This window comes from Osmerus eperlanus, chromosome 16 (genome assembly GCF_963692335.1).
Source record: "Osmerus eperlanus chromosome 16, fOsmEpe2.1, whole genome shotgun sequence".
Lineage (NCBI taxonomy): Eukaryota > Metazoa > Chordata > Actinopteri > Osmeriformes > Osmeridae > Osmerus > Osmerus eperlanus.
The window spans coordinates 8,183,684-8,208,225 of NC_085033.1; the positions used below are offsets into that span (position 1 = coordinate 8,183,684).

At 45.8% G+C, this 24,542-nt stretch overlaps 2 protein-coding genes across 5 annotated transcripts; one reads left to right on the forward strand and one right to left on the reverse strand.

Moving 5' to 3' along the window:
- Positions 1-43: 43 nt before the first annotated feature.
- On the reverse strand, positions 44-7,365 carry LOC134036561 (myb-related protein A-like). The gene is made up of 16 exons (XM_062481558.1): positions 7,236-7,365; positions 6,835-6,896; positions 6,397-6,496; positions 6,194-6,265; positions 5,966-6,058; positions 5,487-5,707; positions 5,142-5,340; positions 4,956-5,030; positions 4,485-4,763; positions 3,909-4,253; positions 3,473-3,615; positions 3,126-3,240; positions 2,852-2,971; positions 2,408-2,515; positions 2,032-2,217; positions 44-1,747 (listed from the first exon to the last, which is right to left on the reverse strand). The coding sequence occupies exons 2-16, from the start codon at positions 6,861-6,863 to the stop codon at positions 1,622-1,624; spliced, it is 2,211 nt and encodes a 736-aa protein (XP_062337542.1). The 5' UTR covers positions 6,864-6,896; positions 7,236-7,365; the 3' UTR covers positions 44-1,621.
- Positions 7,366-9,069: 1,704 nt separating this feature from the next.
- Positions 9,070-24,460, forward strand: zfyve9a (zinc finger, FYVE domain containing 9a). Of its 4 annotated transcripts, none has more exons than XM_062482182.1 (19): positions 9,070-9,318; positions 12,835-12,938; positions 13,066-13,173; positions 14,206-15,698; positions 16,301-16,400; positions 16,642-16,818; positions 17,042-17,205; positions 17,800-17,929; positions 18,176-18,301; positions 18,513-18,668; positions 19,910-20,134; positions 20,991-21,073; positions 21,216-21,320; positions 21,866-22,016; positions 22,093-22,173; positions 22,383-22,545; positions 22,665-22,770; positions 22,862-23,038; positions 23,312-24,460. In XM_062482182.1, exons 3-19 carry the CDS (start codon positions 13,104-13,106, stop codon positions 23,471-23,473), a joined length of 3,669 nt encoding a protein of 1,222 aa, XP_062338166.1. In that variant the 5' UTR covers positions 9,070-9,318; positions 12,835-12,938; positions 13,066-13,103; the 3' UTR covers positions 23,474-24,460. The 4 variants fall into 4 exon arrangements, with proteins under 4 accessions (XP_062338166.1, XP_062338167.1, XP_062338169.1 ...); XM_062482183.1 differs by having other exon boundaries at positions 17,800-17,908; XM_062482185.1 differs by lacking the exon at positions 16,642-16,818 and having other exon boundaries at positions 17,800-17,908.
- Positions 24,461-24,542: the final 82 nt, after the last annotated feature.

Consider the following 24,542-nt stretch of genomic DNA (forward strand, 5'->3'; position numbering starts at 1 on the left):
CATTATAAATATTATATATTCTATATATTTTTTTTTTACAATGTTGTGATGGTTGTACCTATTTTTATATAAAATGTATTAATGTATTAATTTTTTCACTTGTTGAATTGGAGTTTGTTCAGCTACAGTACAACACAAGATAAACAAAAATAGTTTCAGTATTTTATTCAAACTAACTGCAAGTTGGCAGTTCTAACCAAAAATGTAGATACAATGCAAATTGTTACCCCATTTATAAAAGCAAGAAACCAAGTGCATGTTTTTTATAGCATTTTCGTAGCACCTAGAATTTGAAGTCTAACAAAGAACAAATCACATTTCTGATTGTTAAAACTGATAAAAAGATAAAAATGAACTAATCAGATGGGAGTTACATACACAAAACACATTTGTGTATAAAATGTCCCTCTTGATATTTAGTGTTATGTAGTACCTATTTTAACAAAGGATGATAAACCTATCAATGTATTGTAATTGTATTGTAAAGGATTGTAATAGTACACAAACTACCTGTGACATTTATCAGCTTTTTATGTTTTAAGGTGATTAGAAATGCACATTTAAAACGCTATAGCTTTAAAAAAAAAAAAAACATCAGTCTACCTTACCTACCCAATAAAAATGAACTCTTTGAAAATAAGAGCTTTAACTTATATACATTACACTGCCAACATTGAGTAAAATTAAATAAGAAATGAAAATATTTCACATGCAGTTTTATATGTAACATGTTTTTTGTTTTTATCAGATTGTTTTTTAACAACCAATTTGGTACTCCTGCTGCCCTTTGCTTCACTATAGACACCCAGTGTGTACATGCTGTAAACTTTACAACCAAAAAGCTTGATTTACAAAAGGACCATTTTGTTATCCAATTATTTTTCTGGGTTTACTTTGAGTTGCCCAATTAAGGAGGAATTAGAATAGTTTCATTAACAAAAACATACTAATAAAGTTTTAAAAAACATTCAAATAAAAATTTCTGAATATAGTAAAACAATATATCAGCCTCAATCATGATTCTGAAGTTGATTCTTTAAGGTAAGTCAAAGTTGTTTGAAAGTCATACCTGAGACATCACATACCGTGGGATTTTAGATAGGCAGAAAACAGCATGAACATCCTCAAATATCTACATGTAATATTAAGCCATAATCCAGAGTTGGGCTCTAGGTAGCAGTGCATCAACACCAGACACATGCATTAGAACAATAATACCAACACCCCTCAATAACACCCAGATAGTTTCACGCTCGCTATGCTAGCAGTGAGGTATGTTTAACTCCAGATTATGGCTTTCAATAGCACATGAAAAATGTAAAAACATAAAACACCTTTGTGGAAGTAGTATCCAGGTGCAGTCTTGTACAAGGCTGATTTTTTCTTTAACATACAGAAAAAAAGGACTTTGTTAAGAGATTACCCCCTCTGCAGAAACAAATATGACTGCTCATTGTTAACGTAAACTAATAATTGCAACACTTTCTCCTTAATGGATTTTGTATTGAATTTTGATAACAAGAAGAACTTTAAAAACTTGCTGTTAAGACATTGCTAATTTGGAATGTGCTTGGTGTAAATCCATAGTATGGATAGATATAAGCTCCTGGCTGATGGCTCGTCAGAGTACCAGGGTCCTGTAGGCACAGCCAGGGGTATGGGAGTGGATGTACATCCTGGCCTGCTCTGTCATGGTCATCTGGTCATCAGTCTTACCAAACACCACTGTCTCCCACTCACTGCTGACCTACAGCAACAGGAAACACACATCAGTTGAGAACTAATTTGGCCATGATCTTCGATTTTTCTCGACCGAGTGTGTGCAAACCTTAATAAAAGGGATGTCCTCCCTCCCCCAGATATTTTTTAAGAACTCTGCCTACTAACCTCTGATTGGCTGAGTCCTCTGCACTCTGAGTCTGCCCCCCCCCCCCCCCCCCCCCAGTTACACACAATAACAACAAATTAACCATGCATGAAAGTGGTTAAATAATCCTAAATCCAACAAAATCAAATAACATATTCTCTGACCGGGTAGTGTGTTTGCTGAGAGTGCTTGAGGGGGGCAGGACTATCATTAGGGCCCTCCCTCCTGAGGGCAACAGTGAAGGCCTGACAGGGCTCCTGTCTCTCCACTACAGGGGAGAACGCCAGCTGTTCACAGCCCAACATGGAGCCTCCCAGTGGGGCACCGTTTAGTAAGCTCTCCCCATGAATCTGGAGGAAGAAGTCAGAAAAAAGTAATGGCAGAATTTCTCTCCCCTGGCCTTTTCATCTTACCCCTTTTTAATGAAAGATGGTTCAAGGAATATAAAAACCCCATAAGAATTTACTCCCATAACGTTTTGCACCAATTTAAAAAACACATTTAATCAAAAATGCATTTCCCTCCCACTTCAAGGTGTACCTGTATGTTGCTGAAGTGTTCTTTGGTTAAGAGATGAGCACTGGGGTTCTCCTTATTCCAGGGCTCCAGAGTCAGGGCTTTTACTGCTCTTTTGTTAGACGCATAGTCCTGAGTGTACAGAAGACAGAGAGTGTAGGAGATACAGTCTAAGGACTATAAATACATTTGGATGATTTAATAAAGCTATTTCCATATCGGTCAAGGATAGAACAAAGCAAATAATCCTTTTTTTTAAGGACAGTGAAAAAAAGTTGCTTGTAGAAAAGTCAGTTCTGTTTTAGAAGGCAGTATAGTGTTAATGTTAGAAACACGTGCACACTGCCGCTCTTACTTCCTTTGGGATGATGTTATTTTAGGCGTTTAGGGTGATGTTATTTTATAACATGTGGTACATTTAGTAGTTTACTCTGTGAACATACTGACAGTGGAGGTTTATGTGGATACCTCATATTTCCAGGTGTTGAGGTCTTCAGTCTGGGAGTCTTCATAAAGTTGTATGTCCATCCCTAACTCATCTTTCAATATCTCTTTCATATCCTCTTCCAGATATGCAAATGACTGGGGCTGAATTTTACATACCACAGATATACAGTAACCAATTATAGCAAAACACACCCTGTACTCAACCTTTCAACTCATGTTTTACAATGCAGGCTTTGGGCTTCTATTGGTTTCCAGGAAGGTGACATTTCTGATCATCCAGGTGTCCTGAACGTACCATCATTTTCAAAGGGCCCTCTGTATTATTTTGCATGGTCATGGAATTCTTGAAGGGTGTCGGAGTCTGTGGTCTGGGGAGCATGATGGCTTTCCGTACCTTGGGAGTCCTAAATCTCAACAGAAAAAAAGGGAAGCCTGCATATCAACTCGATGGAACAGCCTCCTATGACTGGCCTTGACAGTTCCTTACACGTACACAAGGCAAACTTCACTTCACTATCTTAGTGGACTGGAATGATAGTTTAAATTCTGACCCAAAAGAAAACAGAACAGCCCAAGCCAAAACTAAACAACCTCCCAAATGCTGACAAAAACCATGTGGTGTACGGCCAGCATAATCCTTACTCAGTGCTCTCATGCTGGTGTTTAGAGGTTGCATTGTTCTGGAGTGGTGTTGTGGCGCTGTCACGATTGTGACCACACACAGGCGTCGAGGTAAGTGCTGGATAGTCCAGACTCAGATTGTCCCCTTCACACACATTGAAAAACTGGAGTGGGACAAGAAATAGATGACAATACATGTGTTACACACCTGCCTAAAATACAAGTAGGTCATTAAAGAGCAGACAAGAGGAACACATAATTTGGATGGGGAACACGTGTAATAACCCATGGCGCTAAACCACAAATATAATTACATAGCAGTACTTACGTCACTATGGTTTTGTTAAGTTGCCTTTCTGTCTGGTTACATAGATATAAGGGTGACTACATTTATAAATGTGGAATGAGATATTTTCTGGGATTAATAAAAAAAAAAAAGAAACAAATGGAATCTTGCCTGGGAGGGGGAGAAGGGCAGCACTTTGACGGGGGGGCTCTTGGGTGAGAGGGCACTGTTGTCCAAAAAGGAGGTGCTGTCACACTCGCTGATGAGGGACTGCTCCCCCCACCTCTCCACTCTCCTTTCCCTCGCCCTTGGGATGAAAGGGGCTGTAGGCGGTGATACAGGCATCCCTTCCAGGTAGTTTCTGCTCGGGTCTGACACGGCGGAATCTTCATCAAAATGGTAGCTAGCGTCCTCTTCCTCTTTGTCCTCCGCACTTAAAGGTGTGGTTTCCTGTTTCTGGGGCGAGGTCATTTCATTCAAACTCAAGCTGGCCACCTCACTCCAAGCCACTGGGTCCTGCAAGAAGATACAGCAGTAAGACATGGACGGCTAGCATCTCCAACATGGACACATCAAAGCCCCCCTGACCGAGAGTAAGAGACTCTGACTGAGAGATAAGATTCAAGCCCAATTACAGAAATGTGCTCAAATATGATGCTTTGCCAAGTATAGCATTGCAAGGTTCCTGGCTTTCCTTTGTGAAGACTCCCCAGGCTCAACAAGATTTATGAAAAAAGAACTACAAACCAAATCAATAAGATCCAGTGTCTCGGCAAACTCCGGGATGGTCTGGAGGGAGGAGAGCACGGTGCTGGCTTCCACAAACAGGTACCTGGCCGGTGAGCTGTGGGTGCAAACGGAGGAGGAGGGGCAGTGATGGTGGTGGCCTTCCATACTGTGGAGGTGGAGATGGTACGGGGGGTGGAGGTTCTCCATGCTCTGGTCCCCCATGCTGCCCAGGGCGCTGTTGGTCATGCCGTCGTCTGTCACACTGCTGCTGGGCCAGCTAGAACAGCCATCCGTGTGCTACGATGGAGCATACGGAGAACAAGGTCGATTAGGATTGACCGAGCATTGGAAGAATTCTTCCCGCGAGAGTTAAAGGCTGATAAGAGTTCAAGTTCCTGCAATGTACTAATTCATCATTGGTGAGAGGTGTGGTTAGTGTCTTGAATGTGTGACTGTCAAGCCAAGAGTTCAGAAAGAGGATACACTCACCTGGACAAAGACAGAGGACTCTGGGATATTGTCCACATACTGGGCGTCCAACAAGCCAAGAGAGTAGCCAGACATCTACATATGGATGTTTGTGAGCGGTTTTTCTTTGGTTGACAAGTACAATTCCCTAGACGTATAATCTATCAATAGATTAAGATCACTATAAATCGAACATCAATCAATCACCTTGGAGGGGATAGTCATAATGTAGTGGCCTTGGACCTGCAGGTGGTCCAAAGAGGAGCTGCAGATCTTGGGTCTTCTCTTGATGGGGGGCTTGGTGCTCTTACAGGCATGAGTGGGAGGCAGGTCCTGGAGGTAGCCCTCATGCTCCACCTTCCTCCGCATGGTGGAGTTCCAGTGGTTCTTTATGGAGTTGTCTGTTCTATAGTGAAAGTGAAATGGAATTAGATTTGGATTTTACAGAATTTAAGTAAATGTAAATGTTATCTAATGTGACCCATGTCTCCAAGGTTGCATGATATTTAACTTAAAATGTCCTCAAAACAACCTTTGACTATTAGTCATTACCGGCCAGGCAGGAGTTTGGAGATCTCTGCCCAGCGATTGCCTAATCGTTTGTGGGCTTCGTAGATGACCCTGTCTTCCTCATGTGTCCAGGAGGACTTCTTTACATCAGGGTTGAGGTGGTTGTGCCAGCGCTCACGACATTGCTTGCCGATTCTTCCATGTAAGTGTTTGGCAATGATGGACCAACGTTTAGGACCATACCTATGAACTAAATGAATAACCTACGGTACAGATTAGGTAGAGATGAGCTAGAGATAAGGGGTTAAGCAACACACTGTCATTCCCTGTTTCCAAATTTGAATACTGTGAAGCGCACTGCCCACAGTATTCATCCCTTCCTCTTTATATCAGGGGACAAGAATACTGTAAGTCTCTGTATAGCTCTGTTACTTAGTGTGACAAGAGGGGAAGATGATAGGACACATTAAAGTGAAAGGTTTGGACACCACCAAATCATAAAGGTCATAAATGGTCTTCACCCTCTCATCCTCCTCCTTTGTCCATGGCCCTTTTACCAGCTCAGGGTTAAGCACCTTTTGCCATCGATGTTGACATTGCACATCTGTTCTTTTCTAACAGGATAGAGAGAGATGCATTGATACATTTATGGAAGTTATTGTGTATTGAGTTATGATTGTTTAGTAGATCCCATTAACACAACACAATGGGTACAAGATGACTGAGACATAAGTCACCTAACAGCTTACCTTGAAATGGTTGGCTATAAATATCCAATCATCTGCACCGTATTGCTCAACCAACCTTTTCAACTTCTCGTCCTTGGAAATCAAAATGGAGAACTGGTCCAAAAAAAAATTCTGACACTTCTGAGATAACACCACAAATGTATCACTATATGCATTTTGATGTTTTTTTCCATGGCACTTTGGAATTCATCACTATCAGTTACCTCATCCCTGGACCACTTAATCTTCTGTAATGACTTTCTGGGACATTTCAGCTCCATGCATTCATAGCCTGAACACTTTGTATGATCCTCCACAACATGACTATGAAAGAACCAAAAGGTATGAACCCAATTTAGCTATATAAATTTAGATAGAAACACATTAAGTTGGACAAAATGCAGCATTGTATAGCAAATCATTGTCTACGTTTTTTTAAAACCACATTTAGTTCATTCACAAGTAACCCCACCTTTTTTAAGAGGATGTCTGTTGCCTGGCAACATTGCTGTGAGCACATGTGAGTTAGTGCAACAATGCATTTGGGGCTCCTTAACAATGTGGCTGACAACTACTGTAGCCTCAGTAGCTGGGCTGGCTACTAAAAAAAAAAATCCAAGGAATATATAATACATCGAGAGACACTTAAGTAATAAACTTACCAAATCCTTCGAGTTCTTGTACTGGCCATGGTATCAGATGTAAACCACTTCTTACATATAAACTACGTTTCAACAAGAAGCACAGAAATGTGCCTCATTAACAAATTGTTACAGTTTAAACTACGGTAACTAACTATCACCGATTTAGCAATGAAAATCAGTTTTAGTGTAAATATTTTCCATATTTACATTTTACAAGACATTCAAGGTTGAAAATCCAAACGCAAGTTACTAGCTTGTGTGGCTAGCATATTTTGCTAGCTAGTTGGCTATCTGTGAATACATTATAAAATGGCATACCACCGTGTTCCTGAAGTATAATGTTTGATCAAAGTGTATAATTATGTATATGACATAATCTTGTGACATATTGAGAGCCAGCAAGTCAGTCAGTAACTTACTGTCTGTCATATTCCTGCTGTAAGAGTTGACAGCAGCGTTAGACCGTGACAGGTCAGAGAGTTTGTGCATCCCGCCGATTCACGCGCCCACCGCTACAAAAACCAGGTGTCCACGTGGACAGGTTCTCATTGTTCAGCGACAGTCTAGTCCAGCAAGTCAATTTGTGCAAAGCACGTGTGTGTGTGTGTGTGTGTGTGTGTGTGTGTGTGAGTGTGTGTGTGTGTGCACACTAGTCTTTACAAGCAGTTGCTTTGTCCCCATGTTGACCTCTATGCATTGCAGTGTATGTTCTTTTCTATGGCAAACTGCCATGGCATAGGCCAAGCCTATGCTCATCAAACATGTGGTAAAGAATTGGTGCAAGAGTTGTTGAGACAGAAGGTAAAAAATATTCCTTTTACATTTTAAATAAAGTGAAATCCAAATTGATGTAATACTTTGAAAATACACAAAGGTGGCCTAATACTTTACAACAAGTCTTGAAAGAGGAAAAAAATAAGAGACAAAAGTAAAATAAAAAGGACATCTATGCATCCATTAAAGACCAAAAATTAAAATAATTTCAAATTCTAATGCTGTATCAATTTATAAATGCAGCATTTAATTCTAATGACGCTGTTACAGAACCGGAAGTAGTAGTCACTACATCAGGGATTTTTCTTACTTATCCCATCCCTCCACTAGATGACGTAACTTGCGTTGTCAAACAAAAGCAAAAGAAAAGTGTATATCCTTTTTTCGTGAACATGACATTTGTCTATGTGTACACAGTTACAGCAATATTACCTGAAATATTTGTTGAATATTTTTTATTGATTTGTAGCATTAACAGATTCGTGCACTTTGTAAGAGTCCTCTGTCATTGGTTTTGAACACGTGACATTGTTGTCGTGAGCCTTTCTACTTATGGCCCATGTGGTCTCTTATCTTCCTGACAACCTCTTATCTTACAGACATTTTGTTGAAGGTATCCAACTCATAATGAGTTACAAAAGGTATGTTAATCTACTTTAGTACACCAAAGACATGCCATTAAAGACCTGATGCAGAGACCAAACGTCTCACAGAGATGCTGTTTAACATCCTTAACTAATTGGGTACCAACAGTCTGGAGCAGCTTGCATAATAAACAAGAAACTGTTTCCCTGGCAAAGTGTGTGACTCCTTGCTTTCTTACATGCATGCATTTAAGTACTTTTTACTACTTTTTTGGATGCACAATGAAAGGTTATACCTCTGTGTACCATTGGACCATGTAATAATCTAAAATGATGACGCAATATCAAAATTCAAGCTCATCACCACTCAATTTTACTCATGTGACCACAAATGGGCTTATACTCTAAATGGAGGTTGAACATGACAACATCCCCTGTATCGGGACAGTGGGCCACAGTGGGCCCTGAGGACCAGGGTTGAAGACCTCTGCTCTAGCGTGCTATCATGGAAACAACCCAAATACACCAGAAACCACATGATAACCTACAACGGGATGCCTTTTGTATTTTAACAGGCTTTACGAATTTGCACCCTCAGAATGAGTGCTTACAAGCCATATACAAATTAGCCTACATCTAAGCAGTATATAAAATATGCTGTATGAGCGGACCTGACCGATTAAATAACTACATTAAATGAACTGATTACCATCTGTGAGAAAGCGGTCAGCCCCTACGCCTGCTGTGCTAAACTGCAAATCATCAGGATCAAGGGGTGTCATGTAGGCTATCCCTTTTCTATCTAAAAGCGATCCCTACAAGGTTATGAAATGAATGCCATCTTGGCTCAACAGCGCTGTAACATTAGGGCTTTAGGGCTCAGCGGGGCTTACCATTTGGTCGGTTTGAGCCAAGATGTCTCTACTGCAACTAGAGTAACCTTTCCCACCTTGGGGGAGGGAACCTCAACTACAGTGGGCAATACTTTCCGACTTCAACTGTTTTGAGTCTGGCTGTTGTGGTTTACACGCGGGCACTCGAATCTAAAATAGAATTCAAAGGCGATTGTACCAGTGAGATTAGGTATGACGGATACAAACGGAAGGGTTTCGTGGGACTGTGCGTAAAGATGAGGATTCCTCCAGTGAGTATAATTAACGCTTTGAAATTGTTTCTCCCCCCCCCCACCCGTTTCATTTCTTAGATCGGTCTTCAGTTAGCAACACTACACAATAGTTGTACGGGCGCACAGTTGTTTGTTATGGTCTGGTCAGTCATTTAGTTTAGAATGCATGTGTGTGGAACATTCCATGTAGAGCTATATTTTACATGTTGTTAGCATCAACGCGGCAGGTTGTTTCATGTTGTTGAGACATTACATTACTTTATAATTTAAGATAGCTGTAAGATTCATTCGGGAAGCGTTACCGAAGAATATCAACACAAGCTTTGGTGAAAATAAGAAGTACAGTAGCCATAGCCATTATATCCCAACAGATGACGACTGGCCATGTTGCCAGTGCAGTGCAGCAAGTAGCTGCTGCTGCTTGGCGTTCGACCACACAACATTGCTGGTGTTAGCTATATTGTAGCCACTGTACAAAGTGTACTACGCGTTGAATGTTCTCTTCTCTGTGACAGTGTGTATAGCTAACATTTGTATTATTGTTACAGGTTTTTACTCATCATTCAACATACGAATAACTGATTCAAATTATAAAACCAGCATAAGGCCTCCTGAGTGGATTTTGTATTGGCTTAGCTATACTGTAGCTAACATAAATTACCGCAGCGAAGAACCTGATAAATCGAAGTTTGTGGTTCCAATTACAAAACTAATTAGGTAGGCCTAATAGTGTTATGCATTTTTTCAATGTAGAAGAAAAACAAAGATATACTATGTTAGTGTCACTTTACTGATCTCGTTATGGCCTGGTCCAACCCAGTAACCCAGCAACGCCGTTCACAGCTGACTGCAACAATATTTTAAGCAGGAGGAAAATCAATAAGGAAAGCCAAGAAAAACTTGTCAATCTGTGGAACCTTTGACACACTTGTAAAGTTTTGTAATATAAGCAGCTAATTCAGTTTATTGCTCAATAATCGTATAGTTTAGGCTGCTTTGTAGGAACTTCTGATGTTCACCAATACTTTTTTTTTTTTTGCTTTACTTTGCTTGCTTGTCGTGACAGGATTGACCTACAGCAATATGAACAGACTAAACCGGGGGAACAGACTATTAGCCCATAGCTTGGAACTAGACGTCTAAATTGTAGGTAGACTTCTAAGATCTAGGTTACCGTACGCTTTCACAAAGTATTACAAAGTCTCCAATGACAGAAGCCCAGCAGCCTGTTCCTGCCGGTTTTTGTCTCTTGGTGTTTAAATGTAGATCAAAGCATGGGGGAAAAGGGAATCTCGTAATAGCTGTTGACATTTGCTATAAAGCGAAATGCCTGAGAGCCACTTTCGTTGACAGATAGGCGGACACTTTTTGTACCTTCTCCTACCGTAAAATCTCAGCAGATTAGTTCTTTTTGACGTTTTTTAAATCCTAGTTATCACGTTGAATGAAGCTAGTAGGCCTAGCCTCTGTCCGTATGGGGATTCCACTGATTGGAATTTTAGTTTTTTAGAAATGTAAGCTGTGTTATGTGGCTAGTTAATGGCAAGTTATATGTTAGAGTTAGACCATTCTTAAAGAGGGGAAGTAATCATTTTAGGCTTCCTGTGACCACCCCACAATGGCTTGGCTAAGCAGATATATGGGAGCAATAGAGTAACAACAGGAAATGAGGCATGTAAGGACAGGGGACTTAATAAACTTTCAAATTGTATTATTCCTGCTTTTTTTGTGAGCTCCAGAATGCTCTTGTCATTTAATTCTAATCCCAGCCTGTCCAATAAAGCCTGGATAACAATGGTAGAATATTATGTTACCATAATGGACCACTAGTATAGATAAATTAGCTATTTTAGGCATGAAAGGACATGGATTTCCACTTATAGGGGAGTTTGTGGTTCAGATTTCTTGGTCATATTTTTAGTTAACAAGCTTAATTAAATGAGGTTTGTACACTTGCATGAAAGTCCTGAATTTCTAGTTTGTTTTTTTGTCAGATTGCATGTGAATGTCAGCTCATCTGCCCTGTTTTGTGGTAGGCAGATTGTACAGCAATTACTGATAAACTCATTAGCTTGAGGAGTAGGGTTAGAGATTCAGGTTGTTAGGAATAGAAAGGCAGTAGCCTGTGTGACCACCCTGACTTATCTAAGGCCCTGTACAACTATACCAGCAGACTGCCCTATGGCTGCTCTCTATTTCACGGACACGCTCCTGCACACAAAAAATTATTGTTTAAAACATCAAACCAAGTTTACAGTATAGGTCTAAAAATACAACTCCTTCACTTACTTTGACTAAATATGCATTATTCAGGGCCTCTGCAGGGTAATTAAATCTTAATCAGGGACAGCTCTTGTCCTCATGGAGAAGTGTGTGTCTGTGTGAGTTCTCAAGCATTCACACAGTCTGCTACTAGGACTCGTGAGAGGTTTGAGTCGCTCTCTCAGTCAGATTTAATAGTAAAATTGCCAGAAGTTGAATGGGTTCTTTCCTGGATGTCCCAGGATTCCTTTTCATGTGCAGTAATTAGGTCAGACTTTTTTCACCTGGGTTAACCATTTTGTCTGAAAGGGTCAGTTTGACAATAGTGTTGATGAAATTAGCCTTATCCTCTTTTTTCTTGTACTGCTGAGGAATTCTTGCAATGCCTGCTTTGTTTCCGAGGGCCATTCAGATACAACAGTAGAAGCAGATGTTGAAACTATTTGGTTGTATCAATCTCAAACTGATTTAAAACAGTGAATCCATGTGATAGATTGGTGAGATCCTTGTGTAACGACCCCTTGTTCGTGTCTTGCTTGTCTGTGAAGTTAACTGGAGATGTCACTTTGCTTTGGAAGCTGCGTTTTTTTAAATTTTTATCCAGTGCTCCGTGACAATGTCATAGCCTGCACCATCTTGACCATGTTGCCCTACGGTGGGATGTACAGCGAGCACATCATTATGACTCGAGCTTTGTGTGCTGCTGTATTATTCATGTGCCTGGCCAATTTAGTGAAGGGTGCCTTTACAAAGGGAGTGTTCCAGTTTTTAGACATGGGTGTTTGGTTCTCCTAAAGGGAGTATCCCTCTTCAGCCCTGTGCATGGTGTGGATAGAACAGTGTGGTCCTCCTCATGCTCTACTCCTCCTGTGTCTTCGCCGCTTTGTGCTGACAGCATGTGGAAGGCTGCATCTTAAACGGAGTGGAAAATGTGTTGACTCTGCTCTTGCCCATCCCCTTCGTGCTGCGGAATATGTGATGCCACCAACGTAATCCGCGTTCGCTGTCGTCCTCACGGGTGTGACCCTCAAGTTCACCCAAGCCATTTTCATTGTGAAGCATCTCTTGGAGGCAGTGGATAGGAGAAGTCTGATTTACAGTACACCCACTTAACAGTGGTTAAGTGTTCATCTCTAAAACATACCTGCACAGTCTTCCATCACGGATGGCTCTAGCTCACACGAGTTCAGACCAATACTAGACTACCAGAGACGGTACATAATCAGGCAGATCTTGATGGGTCCCATACTGATTGCAAGGTTCCTGCTGCAGGTATGGGCGCTGGGCGCGTGCCAGACTGGATGAAGTGAGGTCTGAGAGAGAAGCGTGCTGAGAGCAATACTACCTGGGACTGTCAAAGGAGGACCTCGGAGCAGGTGAGAACGTCCCATTAGCCAGGGAGCCGAGCACACACACCAAAATAGACAGCCACAAGTCTAGTTTCTACTTTCTGTACAGTACTATTTAATACGACTGTATAATGATTCCTAATGTCCCACCCAGGTTCACACAGCGCTCGGCAGGGTGGAGCTTCCTGACTCATGGAGAATTACTTCCAGGCAGAGGCCTTCAACCTGGACAAGGTGCTGGATGATTTTGAGCAGAACGAAGGTGCGAGAACACAGACGGCGTCAGACAGAACGTTGACCTCACTCACGTCACATGCCTAATCGATGTGACGAAAATAACATGGGTGAAGGTTGTGATGTGGGGATTGAAGGATCGCGGAAGTTCAAGGACAGCGTGAAGCTGGTGCTCTAGCTGGTGGTGTATAATGACAGACCCAGCAGTGGCCAGAGCGGGTTATGGATTCATTGGATTCGCTTTTTCCCTTGGGGCGAGGGGAAACTATGTAATTGGTGGCATTTTCACATGAGAGAGAGCTTAAAATGTTTTTGTGTGGATATGAGACATTGTGGTAGGGGTGTGTCTCATGACAGAGTTTCTAGGTGGATGGAGTGTAAGTACACTCACACTCACACATACACACACACACACACTAACAAACAATTTGGTGTGCCTGCCTCATTGAGAGTTCTGTATGTGATCTGACTCTGAGTGATTATCGGCGTGTCCTTTGCCAGAGATCCAACGTTGTAGATTACGTGTGTGTGCACATGGAAGGAGGGAGGGCTAGAAAACACGGTGGAGCGTGTGCTTAAACAGCTTAGTGTGAATTCCAATGAGGGAGAACAAGGGTGTGAGCATGAGGCTCTCTGTACTTGTTTGGGTGGACTGGGTGTTACACTGGCCGAGCCTTGATTGTGTGTGTGTGTGCGCGCGCGTGCATGTGCTTGTGTTTGTATGTGTCATGGAGGCTAATGGTAAGGACATGCCCTCCCACATTCTGAAGCATTCATGTGTCAGGTTGACTGATGGATCCCAAGGGGCGGAGACAAGTATTGGCCCAGTTTCAGATGCTAATTACCTAATCCACCCCAACCTCATTTCTCAATTCATCCACTCCTCCCTTGTAACTCACCCACCAGAGGCTGTTATCTATTTCCTCTCCTTTGCTATTTGATTCCTAAGCCCCTGGGTTGTCGGGTATCTCATATCTTCCATCCTGTGTTATTGGATTAAATTCTGATGTACTGATGAATCACCTCTCATCTTTCTTTTTTCTTTCTTTCTTCTCCACAGATGAGACGGACACTCCCACGCTCTCTGACGCCAAGTGGACCCAGATTCTGGCCCCGCCGGCTCACCTCCTTTCTCTGAACCCCGCCGTGGCCCACTCCGACCTGAGCCCCCAGGAGAGCCCACTCCCCTTCAAGACCCTTTCTGACGCCCCCTCCAGCGGCTCTCCGGGGGCTGACCCCAAGCGCCTCCCCGGGCCTGACCCTCCGTCCTGGGGGGAGGAGCGGCCGGCCGACGTCCACAGCCCCCCTCTCCGTCAGCCCAATATTGGCAAGCTGGTGGGTGCAGACGACCACTCACCGCCGCCTGTGTCTACCCATAGCACCCTGGAGAACGGCTGCCCCGCCAGTCCCGCCAGCCACAACCTCAACGGGTTCGGAGAAGAGCCGCCGGACTGCGGCAGCCCCCCTCCTCCCCCTCTTGACCTCCACCAGCCTGCTGCCTCAGACCTGCGGCCTCATGCCCCAGAAAAGGAGAGGGGAGCCCCCATGGGAGGAGGAGTGGCCTCCCGTCACACACATTTCACCTTTGGGGAAGGACAGGAGGGGGAGAGGCTGGTGACAAAAGAGGACCGACCTTTAGAGCCGGAGGGCACAGGGAGACCCATCCCAAAGTGTGCCGAAGAAGAAGAGGCCTCGGCGGCTGGAATGGAGGAAACCGGCGAAGACGAACAAATAGCCGACGATGAACGCCATAGAGGAAGTGTTGAAAACGGAGGAAGGGTGAGTTGGAGCGGCGGAGAGGACGAAGAGTGCATCCTCTCCTGTCAGAGGGAAAGGCTGAGGGTGGAGAAGGTAAAGGACGCAGGTGGCGTGGTGGAAGACGCCACCCCGGGCCCGCAGGGGGCTGTCCCTAACGGAAGTGCCACGCGGAGACAGGAGGAACGTGAGGGTGGCGGTGGGGACAGGGAGGAAGGCGAAGAAGAGGGACCCTCACTGAGCCCTCTGCCCTCCAAAGAGGACTCTGTTACGGAGGAGAAGGAGATGGAGGAGAGTAAACAGGAGAGCAGTGAGGGAGGAGGAGGAGGAAGAGGGGGGGCTGGAAAACTCAACAACAGCCGTGTCCAGCCAGTCAGTGTGCCCTATGGAGGAGCGCGGCCCAAACAGCCAGTCACCCTCAAGCTCCAGATCCCCCGCCCCCTGTCAGGCCAGGTGCAGAACCAGCTCTGTCCTGCCCCGGCCAGCAAAAACAAGAACCTGGAGAACCAGAGTCGGACTGGCGCAGCCACGGACCCAACCCTCGACGGAGGAGAGCCGGACACGGCGGGAATGAATGGAGAGTCGGCGGAGTCTCCCTCAGACCTACTCATGTCCACGGGGAGTCCTGATAACGACCTGCAGGCTGGCCAACAGGGGGCGCTGTCCAAGAAGGCCGTCAGCTCTCTGGGAGAGGTAGCACCTGTGTGGGTGCCTGACTCCCAGGCTCCCGTCTGCATGAAGTGTGAGGTCAAGTTCACCTTCACCAAGAGGAGGCACCACTGCAGAGCCTGCGGCAAGGTCAGGGTGTCTCTCTGATGCGGCGTGTGTGTGCGTGTGTATGTGTGTTCCGTAGCAGCGATGTATAAATAGTTCCAGCAATATAATTTCCATAAAAATGTGCATGAATTCACTGTACAGGGGATTCGGCTATTGCTGGGCCGTGGATGGAAATACTTGGGATCCAGTATGTGGATATTGCAGGTAGCTGAATAGCTTGTTACCGCAGGGTCTTGGCTTCTATAGTGTGTGAGGCGAGATGTGGTCGCTGACACTGCACTGAGTAATAGCTGGGCTGCAGTGTGAACACTGATTAATTTCCCAAGGCGGTAAACAAACAGACATGCCCGCTACTGGAGCTGGGAAGAGCTGACACAGCAGTAACGTTGACACAACACTGGCCAAAGAATAGACACACAAAAGAGCGTCCGAAAACAATGGCGAGGGTACAAAGTTCGACCTGATGAGGTTGAGATGATGTAAGGATGAGGACCATCTTACCGTCTGCTCTAAACCAGTCATGGTGATCCTAGACGCATGCAGGGAGCAAAAATGGATGCGTAATTGCTGAACTGGAGGGTGTGTGTGTGTGTGTGTGTTGACGTGTGTCTCTCCACACGCAGGTGTTCTGTGCGGCGTGCTGCGGCCTCAAGTGCAGGCTGACGTACATGGACGGGAAGGAGGCCCGGGTGTGTGTCACCTGCCACTCTGCCTTGATGAGCGGTGAGTAGGGCGTCTGTCACGGTGCTGCTCATTCATCACTGTTCTAACCTTGTGGTTGGAGGGGATGACTGCCCCGGCCCTTCAGTACCGCCCGGAGAACTAGCCCACTTCCCAACCCACTAGCTGAGACTACAGTCATTCTTTGTTTACTGCGGAAAAAAATCCCTGTAATGTGAAATGATCCTTCATCTCCCCCTGCCCCCCCCCCCCCCCTATCATGCCCCCCCCCCCTCCCTCTCAGCTCATTCATGGGATAACATGGCATGTGGCAGCAACCAGAGCCCCAACCCCAACAACCCAGCAGAGTACTGCTCCACCATCTCCCCTCTGCAGCAGGCCCAGGCCTCAGGGGCGCTCTCCTCCCCTCCACCCACCGTCATGGTGCCCGTGGGCGTCCTCAAGCAGCCCGCCTCCGAGGGTAACGCCTGCTCCATAAACATCGCTCACGTCGTCACGTGCTTTGTCCTTGCCGATTCTCGATTGCCATCTAGGATCTTTGGCATCGTTGTCTGTGTGTGTGTGTGTGTCCCCGCGCATTTCATCCATCATTAAGGCCTAGCAATCACGCTTGCTTGACTCCGAAACACTGGGGCTGGGTGTCCAGAAACACGTTCGACGTGTGTTTGTGTTCTGTTTTGCAGGGTCTCTTCCGCGGGAGCAGAGGAGGGTGTGGTTTGCTGACGGGATCCTCCCCAACGGGGAGACCGCAGAGTCCCCCATGCCTCCAGCTACCAGTCCGGCACCCTCTCAACCTCGAGCAGTCTCCCAGCTTTCCAGCAAATCTTCAGGCTTGGATTCCTCAGCGGTATGTTGGGCCAGCTGGAACCAAGAATGACAAAGCAGCCTGTACATTCTTGAATATAATACCTCACATGTCATGACCAGCAAGGGATTTAAAAGGAGCCATCTCTAGTTGGTTCTAACCATAACGAAAGCCCTGGACTTACATCCTGAATCATGTGCATTTGTTCCCATAAGCAGCAGCACGGTCTAATGAGTTTAAAGATGACTAAACACAAAATGTAGTTAAGTTGGTTATGTGGGGCATGTGCTCACTGAACTCAGCTGCTGTCTGGATGACTCATGTCTCGTCAGTATAATGGCGTCCTTATTTTAGCTTTTTGTCTGGGGTAACTTCTTCTTAGTCACCCTCTGGTGGTTCCTCCCAGTTTCCCGCACATGCCCCTGGTTGCGATGCCGTTCTGTGATGACAAACCCAGGAAGTCACTCTTCAGAGATCGACGCTTTGACAACCGATATGCGGTGCATTCTCGATTAAATGCGTTTAGCATGGAATCGCCTAGACAAGGGTTCAGTTCACCAGCATGCTGTTCCCCTGGAAGAGAGGACCAGCACGGCACCTGTCACCTGTCTCTAACCCCCCCCTGTTGGTCGGCAGGCAGCCCAGGCCCCTGCGGCCCCAGTGGGCAGCTCTGTGGGCAGCTCCCTCAGCCTGATCCCAGAGGACGGCCTTCCTCCCATCCTAATCTCCACCGGAGTCAAAGGAGGTACGGGAGGCCACATCACAGGTGCCTGCACTCATCCTCACCATTACAGCTGCCCCACGCACTGCACTGCTTCGTGTCTGTGTGTGTCTGTGTGTAACTTTGTCCATCTGCTTTTTAGTCTCAGCTTCTTTGTCATTCAGTCATGCGGGGGGGGTTGGGGGGGGGGGTGTTGGAGGAGGGGGGGGGGGCTTGAAAAGGGCCGCTTTCGTTGGTTGGAATAGCTGTGGTGTCTGCCTGTGTTTGTTAACTTTGTCCATGTCTGCTCAGACTACGCGGTGGAGGAGAGGCCCTCTGAGATGGTGCTGATGCAGCAGCTGGAGGAGGGGGGGGGCCCGGACCCTCTGGTGTTCGTGCTCAACGCCAACCTCCTGGCCATGGTCAAGCTGGTCAACTGTGAGTGTCCCCGCTACAGTAGGCCCGTTTTCGTTGTGTCGTCTAAATGCATTGTGTATATAGTTGGCATGGGCTGGTGCTTGATGTTATTGCCAAGTGGAAGCAGTATAGGCTTGTGAAGTGATGTTGCTTGAGTCAGACGTACTTTCTCTTTCTGACTCGACAGATTGCTTATCTGGCCTCTTCTCCCGCTTCCTTTTTCCCCACGTAGATGTAAACAGGAAGTGTTGGTATGTGACGACCAAGGGGATGCATGCGGTGGGGCAGGCAGAGGTGGTGGTTCTGCTCCAGTGTCTGCCTGACGAGAAGACCATCCCCAAGGACATCTTCAGCCACTTTGTACAGCTCTACCAAGAAGCTCTCGCTGGTAAGACCGCTATGCCCTCCTCACAGCTGGGCTCAGACACGCAGCTCTACGAGGAGGCTCTCACTTGTATGACCAATAGATCCTCCTCGCAACTAGACTCAGACACGCAGCTCCGCCGGGAGGCCCATTAAGATGAAAATAGGCCGCTCCGTCTGGAGGCCCTCGTGGGGGAAATTAGTCGTTCAGTCTCGAGGTCCGCAGGTGAAATCTATCCATGTCAACCCAGCCTGCCCAGTTTAAATGAAGGTAACCCTGAAATGTTTTCATGCAGGGAACCACATTCCAGCCCCACTTTCAGGTCCTCGGAGAGAACAGATGCATCTCTTTCCTGGAAGCCCTCCTTGTTAGAAATCAGGCCACTGCAGGGTTGTGGCTCAACCTCCTCCAGAAAGAATCGTCCAAACATTAGCGTCCTGCTGTCAGGTTGTCTCCCTACAGGCTTGGAATCCCACCACCGCTTTCTCTGTCATGCCCCCGTGTGCTTCATCCACAAACGCTTCTTATTGGCTGACGTTGACGGCTCGCTCCCCCAGGCTACATAGTTATATATTCATAGCACACTGTGGCAAAATCGGTCCGCTGGAAGCCAAGCATATTGTCTGTGTCTTCTCTGGTTTAGTCCCTGTCAGTCAGTGTCGGGATTGTAGAAGTGCTCGCTTTAGCATAGTTCTCTCCTGCCCGTTCTAGCTACACATGTGGTTGTGTTATGTGGTATCTAAAGTGCAATGTTCCGCTCTCTCTGTAAAAAGAAAAACATATCAAATTGAGTGCGTAACAGTAGTTGAAGTTCAAGTTGAACTTTATTGTTGTGTATTAAAAATACGATGACATACTTGTACTCTCTCTGCCCTAACACAAGGGACACGTCCCTGAAAAACAACAACAGCAACCATTTTTCCACCCTACGTAGACTGAGTGGATATTATAAACACATTATATAGTACGTGATAATAACATTACACAACAATGTGAAGTGCAAATGTGTGTGTCAGATGCTGGTCAAGGCTGGATACGTTTCAGACTTGGTAAATTAGCTCATGAGAACTGGACATCTCGGTGTACAAAGATAATCTTTTACGATATTATATATAATATACTATGATAATATAATAACCAGTGTACATCCCAGCCTGTCAGATGAGTCCCTACAAAGGATGAACTGTCGACTCAGTCTCTCCTCCCTCCCATCTTCCCCTCTCTTCCCCCTCCCCTCCATCCCCCTCAACACGTCTCCCCCCCAGGCAACGTGCTGAGCCACCTGAGTCACTCGTTCTTCCCTCAGAGCTTCCTGGGCAGCAAGGAGCACGGGGGCTTCCTCTACATCAGCCCCTCCTTCCAGTCTCTGCAGGACCTGCTGTTGCCCAACCCGCCCTACCTCTTTGGCATCCTGGTGCAGAAGTGGGAGACCCCCTGGGCCAAGGTGTTCCCCATCCGCCTCATGCTGCGGCTGGGGGCCGAGTACCGATGTGAGTACGCGGGCTCTCGCCGTTTGTCGCCATGGTTAGGATTGGTTTTGAAGACAATGAATGGAACAAATGAAACCAGTTCTATGTAAATTTGGTGTCGAAGTCAGAAAGCCGGTCAATCGGCGGGGAGGTGACTTGACATTTTGAAACGCCTCACTTTTTAAAAAGAAATTCTGCAAGCAGAAGTTGAGAGGGATTGTAGAGGATTTTCCAGAAGAGGCAGTTATTGAGTAAATCCTCTCAGAGTCAGGCCTGCCAGAGCAGCAAGGAAGCTGGTTCAGTTAAGCCTCACATACTTACAGCCCCATCTGGGAGGACAGAGTGTACTAAAGAATCCACTTGTGCTGAGTCTCTAAAACAGCCTCTGGGCACAGGCAGAATATGAATCTGTGTCTCACCTTTTGCTCTGATGAGTTAGTGCGTCTAGGAATGCTGGTGAATCAAGTCAACTTTGAGGTCTAATGAATATGACCGCTGAGTATTAAATGGAGGTCTATGAAGGACTATGTGTCATTAGACAATGTAGTGCTGTCTTGATGAGGTTTAAGGGTAATACACTGGTTAGTTAGTGAAGTTGGTGGGAACGCATTTCTGATGTGCTTTTGTAAAATTTCAAAGCTGCTTTCAGAGATAATGAGAAAATGGCAGTTTAAATGGCTTTGCTTTGAGGCATATGCAAGTGAAAAGACATCTTCTTATGCCTGTACTTGTGGATCAGGAGCTTTCTTCTCCACTGTAGGCAGTTTCAGCTCACTTTGATGTCTGTGTGAAGACTTGACTGGCTATGCTGGGGTGAATGTGGGCTGTGAGTCACTGTCACTCTAACTTAATAACAACTGGATGTTGTGCTTTGCAGTCTATCCTTGTCCACTGTTCAGTGTACGATTCAGAAAACCCCTGTTTGGAGAAACTGGTCACACCATCATGAACCTGCTTGCAGTAAGACTGTTTGTCTACTTTCCTTGTTACTGTAATTAATACAAATGTAAAATTGCATTTCCGATGGTTAACTTGTCAGAGGGGTTCTTTTAGTGAAGACCATTTTGTATCCTCTAACCACAGTCCTGTTCTCTATCTCCAGGACTTCCGTAACTACCAGTACACGTTGCCTGTGGTGAAGGGTCTAGTGGTGGACATGGAGGTGAGGAAGACCTGCATCAGAATCCCCAGCAACCGCTACAATGAGGTGAGGGTCTCCACCTCACTACTACACCACACGCAGGATGTACAGTAGGTCTGACCTGAGGAACCTGTAGCTGTTGGACTTGGGGTGTGGTTGTCATGGCATCAGTGCCATTTGTATCATGTCCAGCCACTTTGCATAAAGTGATACACAGAGTGTGATTGTGATAGAGAGGCTTTGCTGGTTGCTGTGCTTGGCCACAGACTTACTGACAGATGGGTTCTCAGCGATACGAAGTATGGGCCATTTGACAACAGCTTGCTTAACACAGCATGTGGTTGAAATGCTCCAGATTTTCTTTTTATTTCTGCCATGTAAATGACAGCTTTGAAGGAAAATGGGTTGAATTGTCAAAGGTACTGAGAAGTTGAATATTTCCATTAAGGATTTAAGAGGCTCCATTTGATATAATATTGGGCTTTAATCATTTGTTTTGTTGCCATAATATCCTATTGTAAAATAAATGTAAAATGTTATTGGCAGGCCACTATAACCCATTTTCCCAACTATGTCATGAATTATACAATGATATTGTATGTCTCCTCCAGCTAATGAAGGCCATGAACAAGTCCAATGAGCATGTGCTGGCTATGGGGGCGTGCTTCAACCACCGCGCTGACTCCCACCTGGTGTGCGTGCAGAATGACGATGGCAACTATCAGACACAGGCCATCAGTATTCATCACCAGCCCCGCAAAGGTAAACTTGAGACACACACACACACACATGACTTGGACCATACCCTGTGGCTTGAATCTTCCTTATTTCTTTCCAGTTACTGGCGCCTGCTTCTTTGTCTTCAGTGGTGCTTTGAAAGCTTCATCTGGATACCTGGCCAAGACCAGCATTGTAGAAGGTGACAACCACCGTGTTCAATCATGGCTCTTCCATCCATGTAGCTGTACCAAACATCAACAGTATCGACATCTGATCTAATGGATGCAAATATTTCCTTAAAATGCCACATCCTCTTAAAACAGATGAAGTGTTTTGTCCTAGCAAACGGCAGAGAACTGTGTTCTCAAAATATGCGAGAAGGTGAAGGACCATGTCTCTGCTCTGCAGATGGGGTGATGGTGCAGATCACGGCAGAAACCATGGACTCACTACGGCAAGCGCTGAGGGACATGAAGGACTTCACCATCACATGTGGCAAGACCGACCAGGAGGAGAACCAGGAGCATGTTCACATCCAGTGGACAGAGGATGACCACAACATCAACAAGGGGTGAGGGACGTTTTTGGAGCACTGTCTCATGTGTGTCCTTCTCTCTAGTCACCTAATGTGAATGACCCTTTTGTTCTGTGAACTTTGAATCGAAAACTCCACTCACATCCTGGTTTTAGAGTCATCAGCCCAATCGATGGGAAGTCTATGGAGTCCATCACCAGCGTCAAGATCTTCCATGGCTCGGAGTTCAAGGCCAACGGCAAGGTCATCCGCTGGACAGAGGTGTGTCCCCCTTACCACCAGGAGGGTGATGTGGTCACACACACACACGTCTACCTACTTCCCTCACCCTGATAACTGTGGTTCCCTGCAGGTGTTCTTCCTCCAGAGTGAAGACCAACGCAACGGTCTGAGTGATCCGGCCGACCACAGCCGGCTGACGGAGAACGTGGCCCGGGCGTTCTGCATGGCGCTGTGCCCACACCTCAAACTGCTGAAGGAGGATGGCATGGCCAAGCTGGGCCTGCGGGTCACCCTGGACTCCGACCAGGTGAGGGGTCAAGGCAGACTAAGGCCATTGAAAGGCTCAGATAACTGGATCGGTGAGGTGTACGTAGTGGTTCTATGGGTCAGGCATAATGTGAATCAAGTGCATTGTAGCCTTTTGTATTCATCACGGTCTATAGAGTAGATACTAAAGGATTAAATACTACATTTTAGTTGACATAATAAATAAATAAAAATTGCCATTCACTAGAGTTCATGACATAAAAGTGTATCAAGGATGGAGGTTTCACAGTAGAGGTTGGTGTGCTTGGTTCAGGTGGGCTACCTGGTGGGCAGTAACGGCCAGCCCCTGCTGCCTCAGTACCTGAGCGACCTGGACGGCTCCCTCATCCCCGTCATCCACGGAGGCGCCTGTCAGCTCAGCGAAGGCCCCGTCGTCATGGAGCTCATCTTCTACATCCTGGAGATCATCTCGTAGGGGCAGGCATCCCTCCCCTGCCCCCTCAACAGGCTTCATAAGACTTCTGTCGTCTGCCTCGCCTCCTCGCTGTTCTTTCTGTCCTACCGTCCCTCACCCCGTTCGGTCATCAACCCCCGTCCGTCCGTCCACACGTTTGTGATTCAAAGAGCCCGAAAGCTGTGCTGTGCGCTGGGGTGACGCGTTCCTCCACTCCATGTATGCACCATATCTATTCTGCTGCTGGACCCAGGGTACCTGGAGGAACTCTTAGCAGGACCACAGATCCATCCACCCTCCTCCTACTCATCCCCAATGAGGTGCTGTCTAGACCGACCTCCCCCCTTCCCCTCCACCTAAGGCCCATCCATTCCTCTCCAGTTACACTGTGGTAGCCAGAGGTCCTTCTGGGTGAAAGCAGAAGTACTGCACCCTGGGTAATGTCTCCTCAGGCCTCTTTGTAGCATGGATTCCCTATCGACTTCCAGGGAGAGGCATGTAAGGCCAGCATTGGGCCTAATGGGGGTTTTCCTCTGGCAGGGACCTAACATGTTTGCCTAGTAAGGAATTAGGGAACGAGCCATGGAGATAAAGGTCGAGAATGCCTCCGCTTGGTGATGCCGTTTGTTTGCACTCTGGTGCACAGTGCCTGCAACAGATAGTCTCCTATGGGAAGCAGAAATATCTTCTCTAAGCTTTATCGAATAATCACCAGATGCTTTATTCCATGACATGGATAAGAGGTTTTGTTTTGTAAATAAGTATGATTTTCTAGACAGCACTGTTGCTCAATTATATCCCCACTTCTGTAGCTTAGGATTTATGTTTTAATGAAGTGCTGTGTAAAACAACTCCTCTGAACAATATTCTGTGAATTCAACAAAACAGCAGACTGTTGAATTCCACAAGTTCAAGCACCCTTATGGCAAGGGTTGTGTAAAAAAAATAAAAAAAAAATAGGTTTTGATGCTTTACTTACAAATATATATATATATATAAAAGGAAGAATGGACCTATAGGATGACAAAGGTATTTTCAACACCATTCATAAGCCCCAGCCCAGATCCTCTCTCGATGACAAAAACAGAGG